This window comes from Bufo bufo, chromosome 2 (genome assembly GCF_905171765.1).
Source record: "Bufo bufo chromosome 2, aBufBuf1.1, whole genome shotgun sequence".
Lineage (NCBI taxonomy): Eukaryota > Metazoa > Chordata > Amphibia > Anura > Bufonidae > Bufo > Bufo bufo.
Genome location: NC_053390.1, coordinates 13,392,896 through 13,414,842, shown reverse-complemented (window position 1 = coordinate 13,414,842; position 21,947 = coordinate 13,392,896). Strand labels below are relative to the sequence as shown.

At 45.5% G+C, this 21,947-nt stretch overlaps 1 protein-coding gene across 1 annotated transcript in view; it reads left to right on the top strand.

The window, feature by feature from the left end:
* Positions 1 to 10,684, top strand: part of LOC120990618 (zinc finger protein 271-like) — a 136,070-nt gene extending 125,386 nt beyond the window's left edge. The window contains exons 4-5 of the mRNA XM_040419536.1: positions 9,534 to 9,731; positions 10,572 to 10,684. Coding sequence (XP_040275470.1) covers positions 9,534 to 9,731; positions 10,572 to 10,684 — 311 coding nt within the window. The remainder of the gene's footprint in view (positions 1 to 9,533; positions 9,732 to 10,571) is intronic.
* The last annotated feature ends 11,263 nt before the right edge of the window (positions 10,685 to 21,947 follow it).

Below are 21,947 nucleotides of genomic sequence, written 5' to 3'. Positions count from 1 at the left end.
TGACACTGCTGGGAATGCTGGGAAATTCTCCAGTAACAGCACTGGAGGGGTCTGGGTGATGACGGTGTCATTGTGTTGTCAGGTTCCTATAAGGTGTCAGGACGTCACTGTCTATTTCTCCATGGAGGAGTGGGAGTATATAGAAGGACACAAGGATCTGTACAAGGAGGCCATGATGGAGGAGCACCAGCCTCTTATATCACAGGGTAAGAGCCGTCATGTGCAGTGTATACACGTGTGTGCAGTGACATGTAATGGAAGAGCACCAGCCTCTTATATCACAAGGTAAGAGCCGTCATGTGCAGTGTATACACGTGTGTGCAGTGACATGTAATGGAAGAGCACCAGCCTCTTATATCACAAGGTAAGACCCGTCATGTGCAGTGTATACACGTGTGTGCAGTGACATGTAATGGAAGAGCACCAGCCTCTTATATCACAAGGTAAGAGCCGTCATGTGCAGTGTATACACGTGTGTGCAGTGATATGTAATGGAGGAGCACCAGCCTCTTATATCACAAGGTAAGACCTGTCATGTGCAGTGTATACACGTGTGTGCAGTGACATGTAATGGAGGAGCACCAGCCTCTTATATCAGAGGGTAAGAGCCGTCCTGTGCAGTGTGTACACGTGTGTGCAGTGACATGTAATGGAGGAGCACCAGCCTCTTATATCACAGGGTAAGAGCCGTCATGTGCAGTGTATACACGTGTGTGCAGTGACATGTAATGGAGGAGCACCAGCCTCTTATATCACAAGGTAAGAGTCGTCATGTGCAGTGTATACACGTGTGTGCAGTGACATGTAATGGAGGAGCTCCAGCCTCTTATATCACAAGGTAAGAGCCGTCATGTGCAGTGTATACACGTGTGTGCAGTGACATGTAATGGAGGAGCACCAGCCTCTTATATCACAAAGTAAGAGCCGTCATGTGCAGTGTATACACGTGTGTGGAATGACATGTAATGGGGGAGCACCAGCCTCTTATATCACAAGGTAAGAGCCGTCATGTGCAGTGTATACACGTGTGTGCAGTGACATGTAATGGAGGAGCTCCAGCCTCTTATATCACAAGGTAAGAGCCGTCATGTGCAGTGTATACACGTGTGTGCAGTGACATGTAATGGAGGAGCACCAGCCTCTTATATCACAAGGTAAGAGCCGTCATGTGCAGTGTATACACGTGTGTGCAGTGACATGTAATGGAGGAGCACCAGCCTCTTATATCACAAGGTAAGAGCCGTCATGTGCAGTGTATACATGTGTGTGGAATGACATGTAATGGGGGAGCACCAGCCTCTTATATCACAAGGTAAGAGCCGTCATGTGCAGTGTATACACGTGTGTGCAGTGACATGTAATGGAGGAGCACCAGCCTCTTATATCACAGGGTAAGAGCCGTCATGTGCAGTGTATACACGTGTGTGGAATGACATGTAATGGGGGAGCACCAGCCTCTTATATCACAAGGTAAGAGCCGTCATGTGCAGTGTATACACGTGTGTGCAGGGACATGTAATGGAGGAGCACCAGCCTCTTATATCACAGGGTAAGAGCCGTCATGTGCAGTGTATACACGTGTGTGCAGTGACATGTAATGGAGGAGCACCAGCCTCTTATATCACAGGGTAAGAGCCGTCATGTGCAGTGTATACACGTGTGTGCAGTGACATGTAATGGAGGCGCACCAGCCTCTTATATCACAAGGTAAGAGTCGTCATGTGCAGTGTATACACGTGTGTGCAGTGACATGTAATGGAGGAGCTCCAGCCTCTTATATCACAAGGTAAGAGCCGTCATGTGCAGTGTATACACGTGTGTGCAGTGACATGTAATGGAGGAGCACCAGCCTCTTATATCACAAGGTAAGAGCCGTCATGTGCAGTGTATACACGTGTGTGCAGTGACATGTAATATAGGAGGCTGGTGCTCCTCCATCACAAGGTAAGACCCGTCATGTGCAGTGTATACACGCGTGTGCAGTGACATGTAATGGAGGAGCACCAGCCTCTTATATCACAAGGTAAGAGCCGTCATGTGCAGTGTATACACGTGTGTGCAGTGACATGTAATGGAGGAGCACCAGCCTCTTATATCACAGGGTAAGAGCCGTCATGTGCAGTGTATACACGTGTGTGCAGTGACATGTAATGGAGGAGCACCAGCCTCTTATATCACAGGGTAAGAGCCGTCATGTGCAGTGTATACACGTGTGTGCAGTGACATGTAATGGAGGCGCACCAGCCTCTTATATCACAAGGTAAGAGTCGTCATGTGCAGTGTATACACGTGTGTGCAGTGACATGTAACGGAGGAGCTCCAGCCTCTTATATCACAAGGTAAGAGCCGTCATGTGCAGTGTATACACGTGTGTGCAGTGACATGTAATGGAGGAGCACCAGCCTCTTATATCACAAGGTAAGAGCCGTCATGTGCAGTGTATACACGTGTGTGCAGTGACATGTAATATAGGAGGCTGGTGCTCCTCCATCACAAGGTAAGACCCGTCATGTGCAGTGTATACACGCGTGTGCAGTGACATGTAATGGAGGAGCACCAGCCTCTTATATCACAAGGTAAGACCCGTCATGTGCAGTGTATACACGTGTGTGCAGTGACATGTAATGGAGGAGCACCAGCCTCTTATATCACAAGGTAAAAGCCGTCATGTGCAGTGTATACACGTGTGTGCAGTGACATCTAATGGAGGAGAACCAGCCTCTTATATCACAAGATTAGACCTGTCATGTGCAGTGTATACACGTGTGTGCAGTGACATCTAATGGAGGAGAACCAGCCTCTTATATCACAAGATTAGACCTGTCATGTGCAGTGTATACACGTGTGCAATGTGACACAGTGAGGGGTTGTGTCTGGCAAGGCAGGTATTTTCCTCCCAGCTTGTGCGGCTGGGCTGGTTTCCAGCCAGGTGAGGTCAAATACCGGACCAGAGTTTAACTGCTGGTCACGGTTTTGGCAGCACCTGGCTGTCCTTTAATAGGCAGCTGGGCTCAGCAGAGAGGTCTCTGTTTTTGGGATCTGAGGCTTTGTGCCGTGCTGGAGGACTGAGAGCCACACACTGGGAAAACAGGCCCCCTAAAGCCTGCTGTGGACTACTGGAGGCAGAACTGCCAGCAAGATGACTTGTGTTATATGAACTTTCCATTGTGTGTGAATTAACACCAAGACTGCAAAGTTACGTTCTGTTTTGTGCAATTGCCTCAAGTGTGAATAAACACTGACGTTTTGAGTTAAGAACTTGTATTTTGCCTCTGTACTGCGCCCGCTTACCCTATCTACCAGAGTGAAACCCCAACAATTGGTGGAATATGCTGGCAAGAGCAGTGAGGCTGGCGTGAACGCCGATATTTTTGGTTTCTGCATTTTTCAGGCACGGTAGTATGTCGTACATTAAACCAGCTGTATTACAACCAGTGCCCCACGATAAAATGGAGGCTGTTGGGAAGGCCCTCATGGAGGCTAATCTGTAGCAGCGAGAGACAAACCTGCAGCAATGCGAGGTTAATAAGCAGCAGGAGACTAACCAGTTGCTGCTACAACACGTGATGGCTTTGCAGACAGCAGGAGCAACCCCGAGCGTCCACGATGCCCAAAGAGCAGTACGCAATTCCTAAGATGACCCCCGCAGACGACATCGAAACCTACCTGGCGATGTACGAGAAAGTGGCCACCAGGGAAAAGCTACCCCATGACCAGTGGGCTGAGGTCGTCGCTCCATTCCTGGCATCCGATTCCCAGCGGGTGTATTTCGACCTGCCGGACGATCAAGCGGCCGACTACCAAAGAGTAAAGGGTGAGATTTTGGCAAGACTGGGGGTGAATGTTTTGGTCCGGCCCAGCGGGTACATCAGTGGGGGTTTAAGCCGGCTGAGCCTGCAAGACCCCAGTATTATGACTTACTCCACCTCTTGCAGAGGTGGCTACAGCCTGATGTGCTGAGTCCCATGGCTATGCGGGATAGACTATTGGCTGATATGTTCTGGAGTGCTCTGCCACCCCCTCTCCAGCACTGAATCGTCCAGGTGTCTCCTGGCAATGCCCTAGAAATGGTGCTACGAGGCTACTAAGACTGTTATAAGGGGTTCTTTTGGGAGGGGGGCAGTCAAACCCCGTAAATCTTCATCCCAGACCCGGCGACTTGTACCAACCAAAGTTACTCGGGGTGTACCCTCTACGGACCTGGTTACGAAATTCTGCTGCCAGTGTCAGGAGCCGGACCATGTAAGAGCTGACTGTCCCCATCAGGTGGAACCCATGGATACTAACTATGGCTACTGTCAGTCGCTATATGCCAGGAAGCTGTGTGCAGCAGGTACCCCAAAAACTCTAAGCCACCTGTACCAGGTGGAGGTAGGAGACACTCCAGCGGAGGCTCTGCTGGACTCAGGGAGTCTGGTGTCCCTATTAAGGGCTCCCCTGGTACGGTCAGCAGAGTATACTAGCCGGAATATCAGGGTCATGTGCATCCATGGAGACTTAAAAGACTATCCCACCGCCCTGGTGTCTCTAACCACAGGGGCTGGCAGATGGACTCACGAAGTGGCAGTTGCACCAAATTTACACTACAAACTTATAATAGGGAGAGACTTCCTGGCACTGTGGCCTGCTATGAGAGTGACTGATACCCATGAGACAGGGGTAACCCTAGCAGAGTGGCCTGGCTCAGGGGGGAGACCAGAACCCTGGGAACCTGAGACTGAAGGGCCAGCGGTAGGGGTGACCGCCACTTTGGTGGAAGAGGGGGAGACAACCCCGCTAAGTGTGATGGTGGGAGATGTGGAGGACTTGCCGCTGGGTCCTGAATTGGCAGACCTCAATGTCTCCGGGGATAATTTTGGTACCGCCTAACGTTGGGACCCAACCCTATCCCGTGCCTGGGAAAATATGTTAATAGAAGATGGTGAACCACAACAACCTGGGGCAGAGTCAGTGTTTCCCCGTTTTGTGGTTCATCAGGATATGTTGTATCGGGTAAACCAACTATGGGGTGAGCCTATTGAACAGTTAGTGGTCCCCAAGGCTTATTGCAAGCTTGTGTTAGATCTAGTCCACCAACACGTTCTCGGGGGTCACCTGGGGCTTCAGAAAACTCAGGATCGTATTCTACAGCGGTTTTACTGGCCCAGCATATTCAAAGTAGTGGAAGAGTTTTGTAAGTCTTGTCTGACCTGCCAGATAACTAGCCTCCGGCCACATTTCCGTAGTCCCCTAGTACCTCTCCCGATTATCGAAGTACCGTTTTACTGAATAGCTATGGACCTCATAGGCCCAGTAACGAAGTCCATCAGAGGGCATCAACACATCTTAGTCATTCTAGACTACGCCACTCGGTACCCGGAGGCGGTGCCACTGCGACATACCTCGGCCAAACTCATAGCTAAGGAGTTAATAGAGATATTTTCCCGAGTAGGACTACCTAAAGAGGTTCTGACCGGCCAAGGGACCCCAAGGTAATGAGGGAACTCTGTAAGTTGCTGCACATAAAACAACTACGGACGTCCGTTTACCATCCGCAAACGGTTTAACCAAACATTAAAAAATATGTTGAAAAAGGTAGTGTCTAAAGATGGTAAGGACTGGGACCTCCTTCTGCCCTATCTCATGTTCACAGTGCGAGAGGTACCCCAGCCTCTACTGGGTTCTCACCCTTCGAACTGCTATATGGCAGACATCCTCGTGGTCTCTTGGACGTGGCCAAAGAGGCGTGGGAACAACAACCCACTCCACATAAAGGTGTCATTGAGTATGTTACCCAGATGCAAGATCGGATAGAGACAGTGTTGCCTCTTGTTAGGGAGTATATGGAGGCAGCTCAGCGAGCCCAGAGTGGGGTCTATAATCGTCATGCTCGGGTCTGGATCTTTAACCCGGGTGATCGAGTTTCGGTTCTGGTGCCGACTGTGGACAGTAGGTTCCTGGCTAGGTAGCAGGGGCCCTATGAGGTACTGTACAAGGTACACCAACCAGGGCGGCAAAAGCAGGTTTACCATGTGAATTTACTCAAACCATGGAAAGATAAACCTGTACAGAAGACAGCCGGCGGCCGGGTTTTCTAGGAGAAGAGGTACCGGCCCCTCTGTCTGATGCAAGAGAGGCGGCTGCCACAGTAAAAATTGCTGACAGCCTCTCCTCTAAACAGACTCAGGAGGCCAGAGAGTTCGTTAGTCAGAACACGGATGTGTTCTCGTACCTCCCTGGACGCACTTCCATAATCCAGCATGTCATTGTCACTGAGCCTCAGGCAAAAGTCTGAGTAAAACCATACCGTGTACCCGAGGCTTTGCGACAAGCCATATCGGAGGAGGTACAGCTAATGTTGCAGCTAGACGTCATTAAGGAGTCAAAAAGTGAGTGGGACAGTCCTATAGTATTGATACCCAAGCAGGACGGGACGTTGTGGTTTTGTAACAACATGAAAATATAACGGGGTTTCCAAATTCAATGCGTATCCCATGCCCTGGGTGGATGAGCTCATTGAGAGGTTAGGACAAGCCCGGTATTTTTCTGTTTTGGACCTCACAAAAGGGTACTGGCAGGTGCCCTTAATGGAGGCTGCCAAAGAGAAAACTGCCTTTATCACGCCTGAGGGGCTGTATCAATATAAGGTCTTACCCTTTGGTCTGTATGGCGCCCCGCCACTTTTCAGCAACTAATGGACATTGTGCTTCGTCGACATCGTCAGTACGCTTCGGCTTACCTGGACGATATTGTCATCCACAGTACCGAATGGGAAAGTCACCTACCCAAAGTGCAGGCTGTAGTGGACTCCCTTTTGGAACGCTGGCCTAACCGCTAGCTAGGCAAATAAAGTCATTTCTGGGAATGGTGGGCTATTACATGAGGTTTGTTCCCCACTTTGCTACTCTAGCCGCGCCATTGACAGGGCTCTTGAAGGGACGAAAATCAGTGATGGTTCGCTGGGATGATCGGGCAGAAGAGGCTTTTGCCGCTTTGAAGTCGGCCCTGTGTGGGTCACCGGTTTTGGTGGCGCCCGACTTCAAGAGGGAGTTTGTGGTACAAACGGATGCCTCCGAAGTAGGTCTCAGTGCAAGTCAACAGGGAGGAGCATCCCGTTGTCTTCCTAATCCACAAGCTCACCCCAGCCAAAACCAGGTATAGTATAGTGGAGAGAGAGTGCCTGGCAATCAAGTGGGCACTCGAGTCTCTCCGCTACTATTTGTTGGGGAGAAAGTTCCGCCTGGTGACTGACCACTCCCCTCTCAAGTGGAGGAGCCAGGCCAAAGACAGGAATGCCCGGGTCACCAGATGGTTTTTGTCTCTGCAGAACTTTAAGTTCTCAGTAGAACACAGAGCAGGTCGGTTGCAGGTAAATGCGGATGCCCTGTCCCGGGTGCATTGTCTGGCATGTGTCCACCCTCTCAGGGTTGAACAAAGGGGGGGGGGGTTATGTGATACAGTGAGGGGTTGTGTCTGGCAATGCAGGTATTTTCCTCCCAGCATGTGCGTCTGGGCTGGTTTCCAGCCAGGTGAGGTCAAATAATACCAGACCGGAGTTTAAGTCCCCCTAAAGCCTGCTGTGGACTACTGGAGGCAGAACTGCCAGCAAGGTAACTTGTGTTATATGAGCTTTCCATTGTGTGTGAATTAACAACAAGACTGCAAAGTTACGTGCTGTTTTGTGCAATTGCCTGAAGTGTGAATAAACATTGATGTTTTGAGTTAAGAACTTGTATTTTGCATCTGTACTGCGCCCGCTTACCCTATCTACCAGAGCAAAACCCCACAGCATGTAATGGAAGAGCACCAGCCTCTTATATCACAAGGTAAGAGCCATCATGTGCAGTGTATGCACGTGTGCAGTGACGTGTAATTAAGGACCATTTCATGTGGTAATTAAAATCCAAAAACAAAATAATATTCATTAAATGAGGATCAAGCATAGTTAGCCTGGTTGTTAAGGGGTTAAAGCTGCTTGGTTGTGTTTTTCGGCTTCCTTCACAAAACTATTGTAGCAATCAATCGGGGTCCTGCGATTTTACCATGGGGTGCCAATCGTTGGACAGAGGGAACACCTCCCTCTTTCTTAATGATGAAATGCAGCAGTTTCTATTGACCCCAGCATCTGAGGGGTCAAATGACTGGGAAATACTGGTCATTGCTGCAAGGTGTTAGTTGTGTTACACAGCCGGTACCTGCCGCCCTCAACTCGTGGTCCTGCTGTCTACTTCCCTAATGCCCATATAATACACAACAGGGCCTCCCTGGAGGAGTGAAGCAGAGCCAACTGAGCTATCCGGGCAGCTGATAGCACCTCTGGTAGTTGGGCATGCCGAGGCCTCCCTGGAGCCTGTGTGTGTATAAGGTGGAACGCACTACCCTAGGGATGGAGTTATTCTACACAAATCGAAGGGAAATTAATTGTAGCATCTTGAGGATATGGGTATGAACCGCAACTGGGAGAGCTGTAAAAAATAATTAAGTAATTTAGGTAAGAAGAACATTTTAAGTGAGTCAATCCTCCCAATCTAAGAGATGTGGTAGCGGCTTATGAGAATAAAGTGTGTGATAAGAGGCTGTTATCCGAACCTCTAGGTAATCCAGATGTCCCGATGACCACTGAAAAGGAAAGTTTGAGCAAAGGCAGGTAACTTCTGGCTCTTGGAGCAACAACTTAAAGGCATTAGTTTCACGTTGTTTGTAGATGGGCTCAACACTGCCTCAAAGCTGCACAGTTCTAGAAGAAAATATGTGAGGGAGATGTAAGGGGATGAAATTAACATAACAATGTCATCTGTGAACATGCACAGTTTGTGATGGGTAGACGCAAGTTTGACCTCTTTTAAAGGGGTTGTCCGGGCTTTTTCTCTTGATGACCTATCCTCATGATAGGTCATCAATATCAGATAGACGGGGGTCGGACACCCGGCACCCCCGCCAATCAGCTGCATGAAGAGATGGGTCGTGTAGTGCGCACGTGCCATCTCCCTTCTCTCTTTCTGTCCGCTGTTGCTGTCCCATAGACATATAGCAGCGCATAGGAAGAGAGAAAGGACACGGCCCATGCACACTGCGCGCCATCTTCTCATACAGCTGATTGGCGGGGGTCCGACACCCAGTACCCCTGAAAAAAAGTCATCAGTAGAAAAGGCCTGGACAACCTCTTTAAAGGTGTTCTGCACTTTCATTTAACTGATGATCTATCCTCTGTGGGGGTCCGGCCCACTGACGTCACGACTAGTATCAACTAGTGTGGGCGCGGCTAAGCTCCATTCAAGTGAACAGAGCTTAGCCGCGCCCACGCTAGTTGATACTAGTCGTGACGTCAGTGGGCCGGCGGCCCGGCGGTAAACAGTGAGAAGGCAGCGGAGCTGCTGGAGCGGCGCTGCCTTCTCAAACAGCTGATCGGCGGGGGTCCCGGGTGTCGGACCCCCGCCGATCAGAAGCTGATGCTCTATCCAGAAGATAGATCATCAGTTAAATGAAAGTGCAGAACCCCTTTAACACCTACATTATTATGAATGCTGAATTTCATTTTTTTTTTATCTTCACAGAAAATCCTAGTAAGAATTCTGAGGGAAACTTCATTTTGTCACTAAATTATAAAGCAGAAGATGAAGATATCATGCAGCGCTCTTCAGGAGAAAACCTTAATGTAGAACCAGGACTTCACAGTACAGTTCTGTCATATAATCCCTCTGACCATGAGGAACCTTCTCCTGATGAATCTTGGATTGTTACCACAACTGTAGGTCAGAAAAGGGATAAAAGGTTTCAATGTGGTAAAAAGGTCACAAAAAAATCAGGTCTTTCTACACACAGAAGAATTCACACAGGAGAGAAGCCACATTCATGTTCAGAATGTAAAAAGTGCTTTACAGAAAAATCAAGTCTTGTTTTACATGAGAGAATTCACACAGGAGAGAAACCACATTCATGTTCAGAATGTGGGAAATGTTTTACACAGAAATCAAGTCTTGTTAATCATGAGAGAATTCACACAGGAGAGAAAAAGTATTCATGTTCAGAATGTTGGAAATGTTTCACGCAAAAACCAAGTCTTTTTAAACATCAGAGAAATCACACAGGGGAGAAACCGTATTCATGTTCAGAATGTGGAAAATGTTTTACACAAAAATCTAATCTTGTTGCACATGAGAGAATTCACACAGGAGAGAAGCTATATTCGTGTTCAGAATGTGGGAGATGTTTTACACGGAAATCAAATCTTGTTGCACATGAGAGAATTCACAAAGGAGAGAAGCTATATTCGTGTTCAGAATGTGGGAAATCTTTTACACGGAAATCAAATCTTGTTATACATGAGAGAGTTCATACAGGCGAGAAACCATATTCATGTTCAGAATGTGGAAAATGTTTTTCACAACAACCAAGTCTTTTTAAACATCAGAGAAGGCACACAGGTGAGAAACCGTATTCATGTTCAGAATGTGGGCAACGTTTTTCAGAAAAATCAAATCTTCTTAAACATGAGAGAAAGCACACAATAGAGAAGCCATATTCACGTTTAGATTGTGGGAAAAGCTTTACACATAAATCTACTCTTTTTAAACATTAGATATTTCTCACAGGAGAGAAACTATATTCATGTTCAGAATGTGGCAATTATTTTACACAAAAATTAAATCTTGTGAATCATAAGAGAAGTCACGCCAAAGAGAAACTGTTTTCATATTCCAAATGAGGCAAATGTTTAGGCAAAAATCAGATCTTGTTAGACATCAGGTAATTCACACGGGAGTGAAATCAAATGCATGTTCTGAATTTGGAAAATGCTTTACTTCGAAATCTTGTCTTACACATGAGAGAAGTCACACTGGAGAGAAGCAATTTTTATTTTCAGACTAGGGAAATTATATCTTGTTGAACATCAGAGATGTCACAAAGTAGATAAACTGTATTTTGTTCAGAATGTGGAAATGTTTTGCACAGACATTAGATCTTGTTACATATAAGAGAAACCACACAGGATATAAGCCATTTTCAGAACATGGCTAATGTTTTACTGGGAAATCTAGTTAAACATCAAAGACATCAGACAGGGGATAAACCGTATTCATGTTCGAAATGTGGGAAATGTTTTAGACAAAACACAGATCTTGTTAAAGGTGTTGACTCGCCTTCTGCTTTCCCGGCATGTTGCTCTGTGGGTTTGTTTCTATGCTGGATCGGGACAGAGCTTCTTCTCCTAACTGATGGCAGAGGCAAGCAGGGCTTTGATCAAGTCAACCTGCCTCTGTGTGCACGCTCACACATGCGGTCCTCCATAGCTCCAGACTTTTATTTGCATATAGAGATAACAGGGGGTGCGAGCAAGTATGATGGCTGTCTCCTGATAAGTGTAGCATAGTTAAAGCAGCACTTAAGACCCAACTTGGGCAAAGTTCATTTCATAATATTCCACTAGCTACCTGGTGAGGAAACCATAGGGTAGGTGGTGTATGCGGATTGGGATCCAGGCACGGTGGTCCCTGTCAGCAGATGGATGAATTGAATCCACAGCACTCAGTATTTCCAAATGATCTTGTGGTGTATTGAAGGGCAACAAACATAGCGACGTCACTATGTTTGTTGCCCTTCAATAAACCACAAGATCATTTGGAAATACTGAGTGCTGTAGATTCAATTCATCTGTCTCCTGATAAGGTTACTAAGAGACAGATACAATCGCTTTGCCAGGCACTGTAGGAAACTTTTAGGTCAGACCTGAAGCATTCCAACAGTCCTCTTTTACAAGATGACAGCAGGGACTTGCGATCTGTATATTACAGGTCCAGGGCTCTTTGTGTATTCCCATGCCTGTTGTACTTTATGCTGCTAGCATAACTGTATAGAACAGCTTCAGGAGCTGTTCTATAGCAGGAACGAGGTGGCTGGGTGCTAGAGCTTATCTAATAATACATATGAGGTGGCTGGGGACAGGAGCTAAAAATTACAATCCACAGAGAGGTAGCCGGGGATGCACTGGCCTCTATGTGCGCTCGCCCCCGCAAATCCCGGCCACCAGAAAGGCAGGATATTTCTCTCCTAGTGCACAAGCGCGGCCCCCGCAGTTATATTGCAATGGTGGACATAACCCCTAGAAACGAGCAGGGTCTAAAAGGAGGGATTTTGAAATAAAATGGCGAAGAGAAGCAATATAGAAAATGAGGTCACTTTATGAAGTGAGAAATCCCCTTTAAAAATTATAGAAATCACACAGGATAGAAGCCATATTCATGTTCTGAATGTGGGAAATGTTTTACACGGAAATCATATCTTGTTATACATGAGAGAATTTACACAGGAGAGAAGCTTTATTTATGTTCAGAATATGGAAAGCACTTTTCAGAGAAAAAAAAAGCTTCTTAAACAGGAAATAATTCAGCAGAGAAACCATTTTCACATATTAGATTATTCATGGATTTTAAACAGCCAGTAAGAGGGTTTATTTTTATAGTGGAATTACCTAAATCTTCTTGGTGACCAAATGATATTTATCTGAAGTCAACTATGACCGAGACCCATGGAGGAAGAGTAAGGTTAAAAGGGAAAGTAGTACTAGGTACTCAAATCCAAATGTGACATGAAAATATGAAATAGCTTCTCTTCAATTCAGATACATGTAGCTTGGTGAACATGTATTGATAAGAAAAGATACAATCATGTCAAAAGCAATCCCATTAAAAGGGTTGTCCGGGTTCAAAGCTGAACCCAGACATACCCAGAATTTCACCCAGGCGGCCCCCCTGACAAGAGCATCGGAGCATTTAATACTCCGATGCTCTCCTTTGCCCTGCGCTAAGGACTTTTCAGGAGATCCTGTGACGTACCGGGCTCTCCTTCAGGCTGCCAGGCAGAAGATTCCGCCCAGCAGTGAGCCCGGTTACGACACTTGCACTGATGGGCGGGCTTTAGTGCTGCCCTAGCCTGTAAAACGGGCTTCACCGAACACATTGCTGGGCGGAAGCCTCCGCCCGGCAGTGTGTCATAGTAAATAAAAGAGCTCTTGCCCTGTGCAATCCTACGCAGGGGAAGGGAGAGCATCGGAGAATGAACTGCTACGATGCTCTTGTCAGGGGGGCTGCCTGGGTGAAATTCTGGGTATGTCTGGGTTCAGCTCTGAAACCGGACAATCCCTTTAAGGAGTATAGTAGAGAGTTAAAGTAATGAGAGAAATATATAAAGTGAAAGGAAAAGGATGGAGAGAAAGGGGGGTCCAAGGGAGTGCATCACTCAAGTTTGGATGAGAGATAGTGAGTAGAACTGAATAAAACCCAAGCAGCCCAAGTTCATATAAATTTAGGCTTTCTGCAGGGGTGTGTGGAAAGAGCTCCTCCATCTTCTAAATTGAAGCTATTTCCTCAAACCACTCCTCCAAACTGGGGGGGGGGGGGGGACTGTTGAGCGCCAGTGTCAGGGTATGACTGTTTTATCTGCCTGCAGTAAGTGGCAAGGAAGAGATATTTTAAATGTAGGAATAAACATGTTAAACATAAAGAGCAGGACTCGCCAATGACTTTAAGAATAGTGTTCCAAAAATTGAAAAGCGATAGGCAACTCCACCAAATATGAGATGGTGCATTCTGCTGTGCCACATCACCAACATAAGGCATCTTTGCTTTTTTTATGATATTGAAGACAATGTCATGTAGCATTGCCCTGAAGTGAAATCCCGGTGACTATCTACTGCTCGGACTTGATCCCACCCGAACCTGTGTTCTAGGAGGAATTTAGATTAAGGACACTTGGAGTTTCCTGAGCTTCTCCATAACAAACCATTGAGTGCATTTCATAGACAAACCAATAGATAATTTTGGCATGGGTTTCTTTGTGACATTCCGTCTATGTCCTCTGTAGACCTGACAATTTCTAAAGCTGTGCTATTCATTTTTGTTTTGGGATGGGCAGGCTGGCAAGAGTTGTCAGGATCTTGTGGATGTTCATAAAGGCCACTCTTCCACCAAAGTATATTAACCCCTTCGAGACATGCTTTTACTTATGCAAGCCATTCTGAGAAACTTTTTCTTGGTACATTGTATTTCATGTTAGTTGTAAAATTTGGCTAAAAATAAATAAATCCAAAATTTTAAACAATTTGCAATTTTCTAGATTTGAATTTCTCTTCTTTTAAAGCAGAAAGTGATATTTTACAAAATAGTTAATTTACATTCATCAGGTGTCTACTTTATGTGGGCATCATTTTATAAATATATTTTTTTTTCTTTAGGAAGTTACAAGTCTTATCATTTTAGAATATAATAATGTGGATAAATTTAATTGTAAAGAAAGCAATAAATGATAAAAAGAAAGCATTTAAATCACTAAAACAGGAGGGGAGCAAGGAAGCACTGAAAAACTATAAGGAAAAAAATAGTATATGTAAAAGACAAATAAAAGCAGCCAAACTAGAGACAGAGATATTTATTGCCAAAGAGAGTAAAACTAAGCCTAAAATGTTCTTCAATTATATAAATGGTAAAAAGTATAAATCTGAAGGTGTCGGCCATTTACAGAGTGATGAGGGGGGAGTTGCAGATAGCGATGAGGAGAAAGCAAAGCCATTAAATATTTTTTTCTCTCCATTGTATTCACTGAGGAAAATAAACTGTCAGATAAAATGCAGAATGTAAAAGTAAATTGTCCATTAAAAGTGCCCTGTCTGACCCAGGAAGTAGTACAGCGGCATCTTAAAAAAAATAAAAGACAAATCGCCGGGACCAGATGGCATACACCCCCATATCCTAAGAGAATTAAGTAATGTCAGGACTCTATATTGACAGGGAGTGCTCCACAGGATTGGCGCTTAGCAAATGTGGTGCCAATATTCAAAAAGGGTCCAAAAACAGAGACCGGAAACTATAGGCCAATAAGTGTAACATCTGTCGTGGGTAAACTGTTTGAAGGTTTTATAAGAGATGTTATCTTGGAGTAGCTCCATGAAAATAAGCAAATAATGCCATATCAGCATGGCTTCATTAGGGATTGGTCATGTCATGTGGACCGCGACCGCGGCGAATCATTGGATGTCGTATATCTGGACTTCTCCAAAGCATTTGACACTTGTTGGGGCAAAACCCCTATCTCTATAATTGTCGGGGTTGAGAACTCAAGAAAACTGACTCAGGCGCATCGCTGAAGAAGATACACTCTCAACTTTATTCCATACAAGTATATATCTTTATACAGATAATCACAGACAAATCTGGTACACCGCCAAGGGGGTGGAAATCAAAACTTGGACATCAAACTCTCATAAGGGGAGCCAGGGAGCTGCCTTACCCTGGCCTTGCAGCTAGGAGCATTTGATTTATATACACAAAGACTCCCTACGTCCTGCCAGCTGGCTAATTCATTTTTCCACATATGCACAAGACGGAAGAAATACTCATACAAAATAGATTCTCATCCCTCGCAATTCCCCCATTTTAAGATATCTTGGAACTGACATCTTAACCCAGAGGTACTTCAGTTGGGATAGGTCCAACTGCCAGCCGGAGGCCATATTCTCTCTCAGGTATTGATGCAGTTCCCAAGACCTCTCAATAATCCTGGTAGTTTCTCCTTTTGGTACAGAACCTGTTGGTGCACATAAACATAACCTTAATCACAGCATATATTACTATTATAATCAACACTACTTGCATTTGTCTTGCCACCAGGGAGCCTCCACCCACCCTGCTATGGGGTGAGGGACTGCAGTGGAATTATACTTTTGATCATCAGTCCCTGGTCTTCTTTGTGAGACAAACTGCCAACAAGACATATGAATAAGTTCTTTAAAAGTCAAAGGGATTTCTAGATAAGGCATAGTTCTTGAACTCATAGGACTGTGAGTACAGATCCAACAGTCTTTAATTTTACTGTCAGTGTCATTGAGTCCTCTAAACAGCACCTGGTGGTGTCAATAAGTCCCAGTTATCCCTCAGTTGTTAGTACAGGGCCGTTGTTCCCAGGATTCTGGTGGCCATCAGCAGGAGGATCCTCATCATTGGGTGTCAGAACTTTCTTGAGAAGCGTGTATCCAGTTAGGTTTTCCTTCAACCTTTACTGCTGTATGAGTAGTCAACAGTACTTGGAAAGGACCATCAAATCTGGGATCCAGGCCTTTCCTTACATGTCTGGTTGCAGACTGTGTGTTCCTTCTACTGGATCTGGAAGGGAAGCAAACACTTTTTTATGGGTGTGCTCATGCCACTTTGTGAGGGCCCGCATGTAGCTTGTTAGGCTATCATAGTTCATTTGCAACTGTTGTAGAAAATAGAATCCTAATCTGGGGGCGCTTCCAAACAGAATCTAAAATGGGGATAGCCTGCATCACTTCTCCTGTGAAGTGGGAACCTCTGTCTGATTCAGTAACTTCAAGGACACCATACCTGCACACCAGCTCACTGACCAGCTTCTTTGCTGTGTTCTTTGCATTTGCATTGCTACTGGGAAGGCTTCCGGCCACCCTGAAAAGAGATCAACACACACAAGGACAAATTCATATATTCATACCTTTAGGCAGTTGTATATAGTCTATCTGCAGTCTCTGGAATGGGTAAAGTGGCCTGGGGGTGTGCTTGCTTGAAGTCTTCACCACTTGACTGGGATTGTTCAATGCACAGACCATACATCCTTGTACAAACAGAGCGGCTACTGTAGAAAATCCTGGAGCAATCCACCCTGCATTAACCACACTTACCATGGCACCTTTTGATAGGTGATTGGGCTCGTGGGCCTCCTGAGCCATAGCTGGGTATAGAGGGTGTGGTAGACACATTTTGTCCTTGTTTCTCCAAATTCCATGTTCATCAGTTTTGGCCCCTTGTTTTGCCCAAAGTTCTTTTTCCTCTGGAGGGGCTTGTTCGAGCACTTTTTGAAATGTACTTACTGAAATGTCCTCAGGTCTCAAGGCTCTCACCGGGGTGGTGTCAGCATACAGTGGCTGCCTTGTCTGCTCGATCATTGCCTTTTGCTTCAACCGTGGTACATCTTGTATGAGCCTTTACCTTAATAATAGCAGCCTCCTCTGGTAATAACAGAGAGTTCATAAGTTCAAGTACAGAGTCTTTATTTTTTAATTGGCTGGCCTGCTGATGTTAGAAAGTCTCTAGCCTGCCATATGAGTCCATAGTCATGTGCAATACCAAAAGAATACCTTAAGTCCGCGTAGATGTTCACCTTCTTCCCCTTGGCCAATTTCCATGCCTCAGTAAGTGCCTTCAGCTGCGTCTCTTGCGCTGACATGTGAGGTGGCAGTGGTTCAGCTATCCCTACCTCATGCTGTGTGACCACTGCATATCCAGTGTGGAACCGGCCGTCCTCTCCCATCAACCTGCTTCCATCTACAAAATACTCAAAATCAGGGTTATCAAGGGGGTTTTCATGTACATGATTAAATCCTGATGCTTCTTGTTGCATTAATTGTACACAGTCATGGGGGTCATCATGTCATTTAGGAGGCTGCCTGTACCTCCTATGCTCCCTTCCCCCATTTCCGAATCTGTGATTGGTAACAAAGTAGCAGGATTCAGAGTAGTACATCTTTTGAAAGAAATGTTAGCGGCATGAGGATTGCACACTGGAGTCTGAGTTGCCTGGCCATAGAAATATGCTTAGGTTAAACCTATGTTAATATGCCCTGTATGTCATTGGGTGTTTTTACAATCACCGGGTAGTTTAACACAATTTTAGAGGCTTTTTCGATCATCGCATGCACTGCCGCTACTGCCCTGACACCGGAGGGGCGCCTCTGGTGACAGGATCTAATCTGGCTGAAAATCACGCCACTGGCCGCTGGTGGTCACCATGTTTCTGAGTCAGTACAGCTGTGCTGTGCCCCTGCATTTCTGAACAGAACAACTGGATTTCCTCGTCATATTTTGGAATACCCAGGGCTGTGGCCGAGGTTATGCACAGCTTCAATGTATGAAAATTATTCACTGCCTCTTCTGTAAGGTGAAATGGGTCAGACGACAGACAATCATATAGTGGCTGCATTAACATGGAGGCATGTCTAATCCAGGGGCGACAATATGACACCAGCCCCCAAAAACACCCTTAGGCTTTGTGCTCCTTTGGGCACTTGTATCCTTTCAGCAGCCTCCTTTCTTTCTGGGGTTAGGTGACGAGCTCCGTGGGAGAGGCAGTGTCCTAGAAATACAACCTTGTTTTTACAAAACTGCAGATTCTGCTTTGAGGCTTTACACCCGTTGTGATGTAGGAAAATTAAAAGAGATATAGTTGCCTCACAGCAAGTCTCATTGTCTTCAGCACACAGGAGCAAATCATCCACGTATTGTAACAGGAGCACTGAGCCGGCGGTGCCCAGTCTGTAAGGACAGATTGCAGAGCCTGTGTATACAAGGTCGGGGAGTTCTGAGCTCCCTGAGGCAGGACGGTCCAAGTATACTGGTTACCCTTAAATATAAAGGCAAACAGATACTGACAGTCAGGATGCAGCGGGACACTAAAGAAAGCATTTGCCAGATTTATCACTGTGAAACTTGTGGCAGTGGATGGAACTTGTGACAGTAAGGTATGTGGGTTTGTCACTATTGGAGTTTGTAAAACTGTCACCTTGTTAACTTCTCGAAAATCATGAACCATCCTGTAACTGACAGGTTGTCCCTTAACTGGTTTCTTCTCTATTGGGAACAGCGGGGTATTAGCGGGAGATACTGTTTTTGTCAATACACCGGCCTGGAGAAAAGCATCAAATGGACTGGCCACTGCCATCTCCTGGGCATGACTGAGGGGGTAGTGCTTTACTTGAGGGGGCTGACATCATGGCCTAAGATGCACAGTGACCGGAGACACGGGGAGATTCCCTATGTCTGTTTTTGATCCTTCGGTACCACCTCAAAAACAGCCTAGTCTACAAGGGTTAATTCTGATGGTTCAGTCTCAGGCAGGGCCAGTGTTGCTATTAAGGGACATAATACTCCCTCTGGGGCCCCAAAATCTACACGGGTAGTGCCATTGGGGTAAAAGTGTATGTGGGCTCCCAGAACTTGCAAAACATCAGTCCCTAAAAGAGGTTCTGGCAGGTTTTCTTTAACTAACAATTGGGTAACAACCAAACATTTTATCTTTAGTTTAACTGGTTCAGATTCACGGACAAAAACTGTTTCTCCTGTAAATCCCACAGCTGGTACATAATAAGAGTTTAGCTGATGAGGCTGCAGTGTGAGCTGCCTCCCCCGAGCCTGCACACCGGGCTTATCCCATCCATCCCCCAGTTTCAACATCATGAGCTACTTTTATCTATATATCAACCACTTCTTCACATCCATAATCCTTTTTCCAACCACAATGTGTTCTTCTGAATCTTTCCCTAGCTTCCTCGGAGCTTCCTCCCTAAATCAGGGTGCCACCATCTGTATGTAGGTAAGTAACTGGCTCAGTGATAGAAAACAGAGGGTGGTTATTAACGGTACACAATCAGATTGGGTCACTGTCACTAGTGGGGTACCTCAGGGGTCAGTATTGGGCCCTATTCTCTTCAATATATTTATTAATGATCTTGTAGAAGGCTTGCATAGTAAAGTATCAATTTTTGCAGATAACACTAAACTGTGTAAAGTAATTGACATGGAAGAGGACAGTATACTGTATATATACTACAGAGGACAATATACTGTATATATATATATATATATATATACACACTACAGAGGACAGTATACTGTGTATATATATATATATACACACTACAGAGGACAGTATACTGTGTATATATATATATATATATATATATATATACAGTACAGACCAAAAGTTTGGACACACCTTCTCATTCAAAGAGTTTTCTTTATTTTCATGACTATGAAGGCATCAAAACTATAAATTAACACATGTGGAATTATATACATAACAAACAAGTGTGAAACAACTGAAAATATGTCATATTCTAGGTTCTTCAAAGTAGCCACCTTTTGCTTTGATTACTGCTTTGCACACTCTTGGCATTCTCTTGATGAGCTTCAAGAGGTAGTCCCCTGAAATGGTCTTCCAACAGTCTTGAAGGAGTTCCCAGAGATGCTAGCACCTTTTGCCTTTACTCTGCGGTCCAGCTCACCCCAAACCATCTCGATTGGGTTCAGGTCTGGTGACTGTGGAGGCCAGGTCATCTGGCGCAGCACCCCATCACTCTCCTTCATGGTCAAATAGCCCTTACTTTCAAATTTTTCCCAATTTTTCGGCTGACTGACCAACCTTCATTTCTTAAAGTAATGATGGCCACTCGTTTTTCTTTACTTAGCTGCTTTTTCCTTGCTATAATACAAATTCTAACAGTCTATTCAGTAGGACTATCAGCTGTGTATCCACCTGACTTCTCCTCAACGCAACTGATGGTCCCAAGCCCATTTATAAGGAAAGAAATCCCACTTATTAAACCTGACAGGGCACACCTGTGAAGTGAAAACCATTTCAGGGGACTACCTCTTGAAGCTCATCAAGAGAATGCCATAAGTGTGCAAAGCAGTAATCAAAGCAAAAGGTGGCTACTTTGAAGAACCTAGAATATGACATATTTTCAGTTGTTTCACACTTTTTTGTTATGTATATAATTCTACATGTGTTAATTCATAGTTTTGATGCCTTCAGTGTGAATCTACAATTTTCATTGTCATGAAAATAAAGAAAACTTTTTGAATGAGAAGGTGTGTCCAAACTTTTGGTCTGTACTGTATATACACTCACCTAAAGCATTATTAGGAACACCATACTAATACGGTGTTGGACCCCCTTTTGCCTTCAGAATTGCCTTAATTATACGTGGCATTGATTCAACAAGGTGCTGATAGCATTATTTAGAAATGTTGGCCCATATTGATAGGATAGCATCTTGCAGTTGATGGAGATTTGAGGGATGCACGTCCAGGGCACGAAGCTCCCGTTCCACCACATCCCAAAGATGCTCTATTGGGTTGAGATCTGGTGACTGTGGGGGCCATTTTAGTACAGTGAACTCATTGTCATGTTCAAGAAACCAATTTGAAATGATTCGAGCTTTGTGACATGGTGCATTATCCTGCTGGAAGTCGCCATCAGAGGATGGATACATGTTCTCATTCTGTTTACACCAAATTCGGACTCTACCATTTGAATGTCTCAACAGAAATCGAGACTCATCAGACCAGGCAACATTTTTCCAGTCTTCAACAGTCCAATTTTGGGGAGCTTGTGCAAATTGTAGCCTCTTTTTCCTATTTGTAGTGGAGATGAGTGGTACCCGGTGGGGTCTTCTGCTGTTGTAGCCCATCCGCCTCAAGGTTGTGCGTGTTGTGGCTTCACAAATGCTTTGCTGCATACCTCGGTTGTAACGAGTGGTTATTTCAGTCAACGTTGCTCTTCTATCAGCTTGAATCAGTCGGCCCATTCTCCTCTGACCTCTAGCATCCACAAGGCATTTTTGCCCACAGGACTGGGGCATACTGGATGTTTTTCCCTTTTCACACCATTCTTTGTAAACCCTAGAAATGGTTGTGCGTGAAAATCCCAGTAACTGAGCAGATTAAAATACTCAGTCCGGCCACGCTCAAAATTGCTTAAATCACCTTTCTTTCCCATTCTGACATTCAGTTTGGAGTTCAGGAGATTGTCTTGACCAGGACCACCACCCTAAATGCATTGAAGCAACTGCCATGTGATTGGTTGACTAGATAATTGCATTAATGAGAAATAGAACAGGTGTTCCTAATAATTCTTTAGGTGAGTGTAGTTAAGGCTGCGTGCAGCCTGTATTTGTGGGCGGGGCCGAGGTCACCCTTTTAAACCCTGCTCCTGTCATTCCACGGCACGTATGCCGTTTCTACCCTTGTGCATTGCGGCCTACGTCACGACCGGTAAGCGCACAGGCAAGGTAAGTTATGACGCGCGGCATCCCGGCGCACGGGTTTTCCTCCCCTCGTTCTTACCCGGCTCACCCCTCTCTTACCCGGCTCCCCTCTCTTACACGGCTCCCTCCGGGCTCCGTC